The sequence below is a fragment of the Lemur catta genome, chromosome 8 (assembly GCF_020740605.2).
Source record: "Lemur catta isolate mLemCat1 chromosome 8, mLemCat1.pri, whole genome shotgun sequence".
Taxonomy (NCBI): Eukaryota; Metazoa; Chordata; class Mammalia; order Primates; family Lemuridae; genus Lemur; species Lemur catta.
This window is the reverse complement of record NC_059135.1, coordinates 62,415,730-62,426,165: the sequence shown is the minus strand read 5'-3', so window position 1 is coordinate 62,426,165 and position 10,436 is coordinate 62,415,730. Positions and strand designations below refer to the sequence as shown.

Genomic DNA, 10,436 nt, shown 5'->3' with positions numbered 1-10,436 from the left:
ATGTAGAGCATTCTTTAAATATGGGGATTATATATATATATATATATATATATGCACATATATGTACATATAGTTGTATTTGAAAAAAATGTGAAAAGCATAGCATCAACAGAATATGCCTGAGAGTACTAAAAAAATCTAAGTGTGGTACAGAATTCAGCCAATGGCTGCCTCATCAGAGTCCAAAAACCACCTTCCCCCCACCCACCCTCGTATCCTATCCAGCTCATCAGTTCTTACTGTGGACCCAGCTTTCTGTGTAGGTACTCTTGCCTTTTGGTGTGTGTAGAGTCATAGGTTTCTTTCATGTGACTTCTTTCTTCCATTTGGTTATAAGCTCCTTGTAGGTAGGAATGATGTTTGGTGTTTTGCCCCTCCTTTGTAACTCTCCAGAGCCCACTTCTGTGCCCTGCTGTTTACCCAGCCAGCAAAGGCTGTTGACTCATAAGTAAAATATATCAGAAAATTCTGCTGCTTGGTTCATTCAGAATGATTAGAGATCCACAAAGGATTCTCACTGACATGTCAAAAGTAAATACTTACCGAGTACCTTTATGTGCCCAGCACCTGAGGACACAGAAGGCTAAGGCAAAAACCTGTGCCACCTCTGGAGCCACCAAGGCAGGAGGAGCAGCTAAATAGCTGTGACTAGGAAGAGGGAAATATGAAAGAAAGGTGCCAGGCATTGTATATCTGTAAACCTTCACAGCAATGCAACTATTGTGCGAGTAGGTATTTTTATATTTGTTTCCAAACTAAGACTCTGGAGTTCAAAGAGTTTAAGTAATGTTCTTTAAACACTTCCCAGTAGTGAGCAGGGGTGCTGAGAACTTAACCCAGGTCCGTGTGACCTCGGCTGCAGTGAGGAGGTGCAGTGTGACCGCCTCCGTCCTCACTGGGGTAGTCATTCTGGCTCATGGAACCAGAATAAGGTTAAGAAGAGCAATATTTCCTCTCAATGTTACATTTTCTTTCTCACCCATTTTTCTGTGACAGTGAAAACCAAACCAACCCAATGAAATACTTTTTTTTTTTGCTCATGAGTCACAGATATCATGACTTTGGATAGAAGAAGCTTAAAAAAACAATTAAGGGTTTTGATTGTTGAGTGGTCACACTTCTCACCATGCTTACACATGCTTTTTAAATAATTTGACACACTTGGAGAGTTGGTTCAGATGAAAGGTTGTGTAGAATGAGAACTGTGATGGAGTTTGCTGAAGTTGAAAGCCTGTAAGCACCAGAGAAGTTACCCTTCTCGATCGGTAGTTAGGAAGTTCTCACTCTTTTGATTAATGAAAATTCTTGGGTTTAAATGTTAATATTGTCACAGAAAGATAACATGCAGAAAGATGATAGGTATCTACTGAGCATAACATTGTTCTTGTTAGTACCATGCTCTTATCTGTTCTATGAGGTAGTGATGTTATGCTCTATCAGCCTTCCTTGTCCCTCTTTCTCAACCGTTTGTATCCCTCAGACATTCTGAATACTCGCTCTAGGTCACTGAGCATGTATGCACAAGGCTCTTGGACACCACTGAAATAACTGTCACAAAGTTGGCCAACAAAATTCTCTTTATGGAAAAAGCCATACTTGTGTTTTGGTGTTTTTTTATTTAGAGTTTATTGAGTCTTAAATATTGTTCACATCCAGTAGTCTTATAAGTCGGTATTCTCACATCAATTTAGAGCAGAAGCAGCAAATGCCAAGAGGTGGAACTGGTAACCTCAGTGCCCACCTGTGAATAAGAAAGGAAACAGAGAATATCCAGAGTGACATACAGGCTGATGTGATAATTGATCTCTATGATCGGGGCTCTAAGTCATCAAGGATGCATTGAATTATGTTCTGTGCCTGATATTTAAGAAAGCATGGAGGTATGTAATCACGTTTAGCAAGGTTTCCAACAAAAAGAGTCCAAAAATAATTTTAAAAGTGATTTTCTAAAAATCTTGATAGAAACTTCAACAACAAACCCTGTGTGCAAAAAAGAGACCATTCCTTCCTTTCTTTTGCTGTATGTGCCCCTGGGCACTGATGTACTTTAACAGGATGTTTATGAAAGGATACTTATTAATATAACTATGCATTTACCTGCAGAGGCTGCAACTGTCAATGGCAAGATGAGTCTGCACGACTTAGTGGTATGAATGGTTTTTGCATGTTTCAGACTTACCCTCAGATTAAGTTTATCTCTGGAAACCCGTCAATTTCCTTGTCTTCTTTTTCCAGTAAGCTAATTTAAAACTCTTATTGGAGAGTAAACCTTGTCCTATGAGGGTCAAATGAAAACTGCTTTGACTTTATTCATATCATTACCATTTTTAAGCCCCAGTGCCTGAAAATTATGTACTGGGACTACCGCTGGGCTCTGGAGAAAACATTTAGCATGTTTAGAAACTAAAGAAACAATGAATTCATATAATTTTGATGTTGTACAAATATTATACAATATCTGCCTTAGATACTATTATTTTTAATATCCGGTTATTATATAACATCTGATATTGTACAATATCTGGAAGGTAAAAGGAGAATTTCTATTTAATCTGCTTTTATGACTATTAATTCTATCCAGGATGTGAGCATATATTATTACTGCTCCTTGATATAGAACTCTGCAAAGATTGGTTCAGCTACTCACAATGATTGAACTATATTAAGAAATACAATTTTGACAAGGTCCCTATGGGTTTGAAGGTCAGTTTGTGGTTCCGATGGATGAGTGGGATTTGAGATTTAATTAAGGTGAAGTTACTCAATGGCATGCTCTGAAAACATAGTTGAAGATGGATTTCACAATCCTCTGTCCATGCCTATGCATGACTCACCAGTCTCATGTTGAATTGATAGATTTTTTTCCATTTCTTCCATTTTTAGATTTTTATGCTGTAGCTCACCCTGTCTGGGAAAACTTTGTCTAGCAAATGGTCTGAAGCTAAGTTTAAATTCATAAAGTCAATTTTCAAAAAACAAGGCTGTTTTGCAAATAATTGAAACAAAAATCATGTTTCTTCAGTGATCTAGACATTGCTTTGCTAGGCCAAATTCAGCATTTGAAATTCATAGTTTCACTTTTATGGTGATGTCAACCAAAAATAATTGGTCAAACACTTAAGTGATTGACTTGACTTTTTTTTTTAACTTCTACTGAGGAATCAGAACTGGCAAAATGATATTGCTGATATTAATTATTCTTATATGAGCCTCATGTTAGTTCCCTAGAATAAAATTATAAATTATGTATTATATAAATAACTAAAATTATTTCAAGTCAATTTCTCAAAAGCTATATGTGTTTTTGATAACAGAAATTACGTCTATATTAGACAAAAACTTCATGAACTGCTTAGTGTAACACATTTTTGTGTATCTAATACTTTACAAAAGCTGAACTCTTTCCATGTTTGCAAGGTAGTCTTGGATTACTAACAAAATAAACATGAAGCTTTCTGGATAAACGTGTCCATATGCCAGTGTGGTTTAGGTCTGATTCAAGACATAACTCATGATTTCTGAAAAAATGAAGGCACATTTATTTATTAAGTGACCAGGAGAAAACCCACAGTATGTAGAATGGGAATAATAATACATAACATTCTAGTTTATTTTCCGTTTTTAAAAATGAGTCCAAGGAAGTTAAAACATTCTTTTAATTAAGATGCTTAAAGAAATGAAATATGAAAAATTGATGCAAGACTCCTTCAAGTTAGGATTTGCGATACAAATATTTTCATCTTTTAACAGGGCAAGCTGATGTGTTCACATCTCAGCTTCAAGCTGCCTCTTTCACTAGGAACATCAGTATTTTTTTAAAGCACATTTACAATGCTTTCCCATCACCCTTGCTGTGTTTTTGTAGCACCTATAGCCATAACTGGCACCTGGGGGCCTGCATTGCTGGCAGTTTCCCTTACATTTCTTTGGAGTCTATTCAACTGCTGTGGTTTTACTTAGAAGTCAGTGCTTTGCATATTTGATTTCCTGAGACTGTTTGAATAGTCTTTCTCAGAAAACTGTGCCAGTCTGGCTGTGAGCAGCTCTTCTCCGAGGGGAGCTGACAGTAGCCTGGTCGGATTGGTATGCTTGGACTTGGGTTCCCGGCCATGACCTGCCATCTTCTCTCCCTGTTCCCTCTTATCTTGTCCCTGCCCACATCTTGCAATCCCTTTAAAGAGGACAAAATCTGGACTCCTCCAGTTGGAAAAAATTAAAATGCTGCCAGGGAACCTATGTGAAGCTCACATAAAAACAACTCATATTTGTTGTTTCAGTAGCTGATGTGGAAATGATTTTAAATGATAAACAAAACCAGACTGGATAATTCAAATTTCTGTAAGGTAATAATCTGTTGTGAAGACAGAGCTCCTACTTTTGATTATAGGTCTGGATTTGGGGAATAAAGGTAACCTTAAATTTCTTGATTTAAGTACATTTTTTTTAAAGATCATCTTGACAGTGAGGTTTTGAGATAATGAGAACAAACATGGCTTTTAATAAGCTTTAAATGGCATGCCATTTTGAGGTGCTAAGGTAAAGAGAAGCATTGTTTTATGAAGTGGCTCATATGGGTATATATATGTTGGTGTGCTGAGCTGCTAGCGATTCCATGGTCTTCATCAGTATACCACTGGAGAGAGAAAGAAAAGGCAAAATTAGGAAGTCAGTTCTCTTTTTTAAAAAAAAATAAATAAATTCAAATGTACTCTCCTGAGCATACATGGTATAAAACGAGTGTTTTAATTCCTGAAACTGTTTATACACTGAAACAGGATCAAACAGGGTGGGTGTCTCATTTTCCCCCGGAGCTTTTCCAGGGCATGTTGTTCTGTCCTACAGAAGTCTGATTCTCTTTTGCAGGTGCTGAGAGAACTCGCTGTGATTTTGGCTTACTGCGTAGTGCTTTAAGGATATGTAAATTCTAATTAAAACACCCAAATCCATTTTCACATTGGACTCAAAGGACACTTAGAAACATGCCATGCATAGGAAGGAATGTTTATCCCATTAAGCCCACTTGTTTTAATTAAGTGTTATCAAGTGTCAAATTTCTTTACACTGTAGTAAGATAAACTGTATTAAAATAATTGAATTTTTAGAAAGCATTTTTCCTAGTATATATTACTAAGAAATTGGAGAAATCTATTTTAATTACATACTTATGCTTAACGTAAGTGAAGTCAAAAGTCAAATGTAATACTGCCTGTGGTTGTTCAAAAAAGGTGACATGGAAAACGTATTATTTGACACACTTAGATTTTATACTGGCTTTTTTTTTCACTTGTATGTCTAACATTTATGTAGATGGAGTTTATGACCTGAGGCAAAAATTTATCAACTCATACTTTATTAAAATAATTGGAAAGTCATTTATTTCTGGGCAAACATATGTTATGGAGACTTAAGTTAACTTTTAAAAAATGCTTAGAAAATGCTTAAGTATTATGTGTCTTTTCTTTAAATAGTGGAAAAATTCAACTTCTTATAAAAATCTGACCCAAAAGATATACCAGTTTTTCTCAGAATCAAATAACTGTTCCACTCCTTTACCGTGGGCACCATTTGAACTGAGCACAGAGCAAATCATGTGTGTTAGACTCACAGCAGTCCCCAACCTTTCTGGCACCAGGGACTGGTTTCGTGGAAGAAAAGTTTTCCACGGACGGAGGGTAGCAGGGTGGGGAGCTCAGGCGGTGATGCAGTGATGGGGATCGGCTCTAAGCCTGTAAACACCGATGAAGCTTTGCGGGCTGGCCTGCTGCTCACCGCCTGCTGTGCGGGCCGGTTCCTGAGTTTCATGGAAGACAATTTTTCCATGGACAGGGTTACCAGAGAGTGGATGGGGGACCGGTGGAGCTCTGCAGCCCGGTCCCTAACAGGCCAGGGACGGGACTGGTACCGGTCCGTGGCCCAGGGTTTGGGGACTACAGTGTTAGAAGACACACATATACATACGTGTGTGTGCACATACTTTTTTTCTTCTTAATCTGAAAATCTCTAATGCAGAAAATGAATTTGACTTAATACCCTGAAAGAGCCTCTGTACAGGCAACAACTGCTCTAGCCATTTCTGACTTTATAAAACAAGCCTAATTGTTTATTGCCTGTGGTTGTTCAACAAAGATAACATGGCAACTGTAAAACTAAAGTGTGCCGATCATTAATACCCCACTGTTGTTAGAATGGCTAGTAATACACACTAGACAGAAGTGGCTTTTCATATTTGAGCCGAGCTATTATCATGCTGGTTTCACTTTAGAATTACTCTGCCACACACTTACTGAGTAAGTGATCACTTTTTTTGAATCAAAATAGGGAGACTGAGCAATCACATGACTAGCAGAATAGTGTTTTGACACTCACAGGATATGCACATTGTGCTTCTCAACCCCGAACTCTCTAATATTCTTGAATATTACCCTGTGTATGGCTCAAGGACAGCACTACTCTGACTTCACATTGGAAAAATAAAACTCCTTTTTATTCTGTCCCTGTCTCCAGTACTCTATGAGAAGTAGGCCTGAAAGAGGAAACTACGCCCCACCAGCAACTTCCCTCCCCGTGAACAAAGTTTTTCTATACCATTGCCTGGAAATCCACTCCAGCATCCACCAAGGCTTTGGAGATCTGAGCTGACTGCTGAAAGTGAACGTTATCTGCAGGGAGAGAAAGGAAACATAAAGTACCTAATAGCTGTTCCAGTTTTCTGATACCAAAGGGTGGGAAAGGCATAAGAAGAAAGGGACTGTTTGAAGTTCTAGAACTCAGCATCCCATTTAGCCCAAGACAAGTGAGTTGTGGAAAGCAACACTGTTTTATTGAAGTAAATGTAACAGTCTTGCCCCTCATGCTTTTGTTTTGTCAGTAGTGAAATTGCAAACCTGTCTGTGATACTAAAAAGTCTAATTAACTGAAACTCACCATCTGCTGTTCCATGAATAAGGAGGTACTCAACTTGTTTAAAATTTTCAGCTCTGCTCATGACTGTTGAATTCTGAAATTGGGAAAAAGAATGTCATTATTCAAAAAAGGATCTGCCATAAACTGATTTTTCACTTCAGTTTACAAAATAAAATGTTTTCAGCTGGGGCCCCCTTTGATACAAAATATAGCAAACCGATATTCAAGCAAATGCTGTCTCCATGCATGGCAGAATGCACAGCATGCCCTGTGCCTGGGAGACAGGGCTGGAAAGGGAGGATGCCACATCTTCCCTGCACATGCAGGAAGAGGGCACCTGCCACCCAGCCTGCATGCAAAGCCCCTTGAGTCCCAGATCCCAGATTGGCTGTGTCCTATGCATTAGCACAGGGCAGAGTCTCATATTAGCAATGTATGTTCCATGGGCTTCTGCTGTAGTTCAGCCAAAAAGTGTATTACCATGGCAACCATGTGTCACATGGTGCCATACATGCTACATTTCAAAGAGCCTGTACATAGCATTTGCAACTAAACATACTCTGCAATATGTCATGTGAACTTTGGTCCACATTGCTAGGCTCTGAATGAAAAGCAAATATTACCTCTTTGGGAACAGATGTTAAAAACCTAGGCAAATGTAACATATGGGAGGGGGAAAGGGTAAAAAAGATCAAGAATGGCCTTAGAAAATCAATGGGTTCGTCTGCCTCATTCTGTATACTGGGGGAGATGCTGCTATTGGATCAAATCATTCCCAAATCAGCCAGGGAAATAGGGTAAAAAATTGGGAGGTCAGCTTTTTGAGACTGCTTTGTGGCCCAAGTCAGGTAGGGCTCCTAGAACAAGGATCAGGGTCTTGGATGACAAAGCCATTGAAAGTACAGAACTAGTCATCTGATGACAATTGGGAGATATTTTCAAAGTTGAGATGAAGACAGAAATGTCACAAAGACTCTATAGTGCCTTTAGGGGGGAGGGAGCTAGAGTCTGCTTTGATTGTCCTATTAAGGGTTGGGCTGGGCAAGGGGCAGTAGCCTCTCCATGGCTGGTCCCGCAGCCAAAGTCCACTCGATGAGAGCCAAGGTGTGCATTTTACAGATACCTTTGTAGCTAACAACAGCTTGATATTTTTGATGGGAACCCTGGCGGCCTGGCAGGAAGGGAATAAGGCTAAGGATAGAGTGTTAGTATTCTAGTTCCAGCTTCACTATCAGTGAGCTGTACAACTGGAGACATGCTGCTTTCTGAGCCTTGATTTCTGTAAAATGGGAGTAAGAATTGAGTAGTCCCCTTTTATCCATGGTTTCACCTTCTGCAGTTGCGGTTTCCTACAGTACAGTACATGAAGATATTTTGAAAGAAAGAGAGAACACATTCACATAACTTTTATTATAGTATATTGTTATAATTGTTCTATTTTATTATTGCTGTTGATCTGTTACTATGTCTAATTTTAAATTAAATTTTATTATAGGTATGTATGTATAGGAAGAAACAGGAAACATAGTGTACATGGGGCTCGGTACTATCTGTTTTCAGGCATCCACTGGGGTCTTGGAATGTATCCCCTGTGGATAAGGGGGGATGTCTGTGACTCTTCGTACTCCCTCACAGAAGTAGGAACCAAGAGACATGGCAAAGCATTTTCTTTTTTTTTGTTTTGGTTAAATTTATGATGCTGATAGGAGAATTCTGTGACACAGTGTTTCTGGAAAAAAGACATTCTGTCTACAATTTTCAGGACAGAGTCACCCAAAATGTTTCAGTTGACTGAACATTCCAAGGTCACCCTGTCCTGATAAACTTAGAACAAATGGCTTCCACTCCTGAGTAGGCTAGTTCCCACTTGTCTTGACCATATTCCATTTCTGACCCAAATTGAAGATTCATTCATGAACTTTCAGAATAAACACTGAGGACTCCTTAAAAGTTATACTTTTATTTTACTTTATTTTTGAGCAACTTTATCTGGTGAGATGTCTCAGATAAATACATCCATATATGAATCCAACCATCCATCCCAACATGACCATTCATCTATCCATTCATTTTTTATCTAGTCAATCAATATTTATTCGTTATATATCCCGCTAAACAATAAGATCCATAAGAAAAAAGATTTGTCTATATTGTTCATTATTCTTAGCATCTTATACAGTGCTAAGCATTTACAAATTAAATGAATAAATAAAAGAACTTATTAAGCACTTGTATTGTCCACCATATTTGGCCCTAGTTTTGCAGAGGCAAGTGTTATCAGCTGGGGTGGACAGAATAAAATAGTCTCGTTTTGAAATTTAGTGGGATACGTTTTCCCCACTTTCAAGCAATACCCCGCGCCATTAGTAATAATAGCTAACATCTATTGAGCATTTGCTCTGTCACTGTGTTAAGCACCATGAAGGATTTACAAAAGCACTGTTTGTATCTAATTCTCACAACATGCATGTAAAATAGGTCTATACCAACCCTGCCTTATGGATGGAGGCATCGAGATCCAGAAGATGAGTAACCTGCACCAGGTACAATATAGCAAGAGGGGGACCAAATCTGACAGTAGAGCCCCTTTTATTTCCTATGTTGCACTACGTCTTTACTAAAATTCCAAGCTGCTTATGATGTGGTCTTCAGCAAAGGAACAGTATGAAATAAAACGTTAATTAACTGTCCTGGAATTTGAAGTACACAATAATAGCAGGAATACTTTGGTACCCTCTGGAGACTCCATGCCTTCTCAGTCTGAAATAATTGGGAAAGAGATTGGTCTGCACAGCCCTGCAAGATCTGGGAGGCATACTTTCCGACTGTACAAGTGATGTATAGCCTAAAATGGCAATAGAATTCTGAGCAGTTTTCTGCCCTTCAGAGAGGAAAGGGTCAAAATGAATCCCCTAAAAGACACTTTTGTGCATTCAAAGCTGGAGCCAGGAGAGGCTGAGGCTTGAATACTGACAGTGAACATTAACATCCTGGATCACAGGGGCAGGTGCCCCGATTAGAGTCCTCTGTAGTGATCCTTTCTGCTAGCCATGCTCTCAGCCTGTGCTGACTTCCTCCCTCCTTGTTTCTCCCCAAATTAAATTTAGCTCTTTGCTCATGGAAGATAGTCAACTTTAACACCCAGACCTGACCCAAATATACAACTGTGTCACCTCACCTCACCTCCAAAAGCCTCATGGGCCTGCCTTGCTTGGCAGCTTGAATAGCAAAAGCTGCTCTTACAACCTCCCCGAGCCATGAAACTGAGAAATGTCATTGAAACATAGAGTAATAGTTAGGAGACATATAAATACGCAGGACAGTTAGCAAGGAATGTGATAACTACTGGAGTTTGGACCAAAACAGTTTCTGGCTGCCTTTTTTTTTTCTTAAATGGAGTGAATACAGGCTGAAAGAAGACAATTTTTATAAACAAGTAAAACCCTGAGCCTAAGATAAATGTTGTGATGTACACACTGTAGCTGTGATGAACTAGACATGGTGAGAAATGCAACATACTGAGAAAAAGACGA

At 38.8% G+C, this 10,436-nt stretch overlaps 1 protein-coding gene across 1 annotated transcript in view; it reads right to left on the bottom strand.

Annotated features, from left to right (window-relative positions):
• Positions 1-3,515: 3,515 nt before the first annotated feature.
• Positions 3,516-10,436, bottom strand: part of DPP4 (dipeptidyl peptidase 4) — an 80,590-nt gene continuing 73,669 nt past the window's right edge. The window contains exons 24-26 of the mRNA XM_045560163.1: positions 6,925-6,997; positions 6,586-6,659; positions 3,516-4,633 (exon numbers count right to left, since the gene is read on the bottom strand). Coding sequence (XP_045416119.1) covers positions 4,532-4,633; positions 6,586-6,659; positions 6,925-6,997 — 249 coding nt within the window. The 3' untranslated portion in view covers positions 3,516-4,531. The remainder of the gene's footprint in view (positions 4,634-6,585; positions 6,660-6,924; positions 6,998-10,436) is intronic.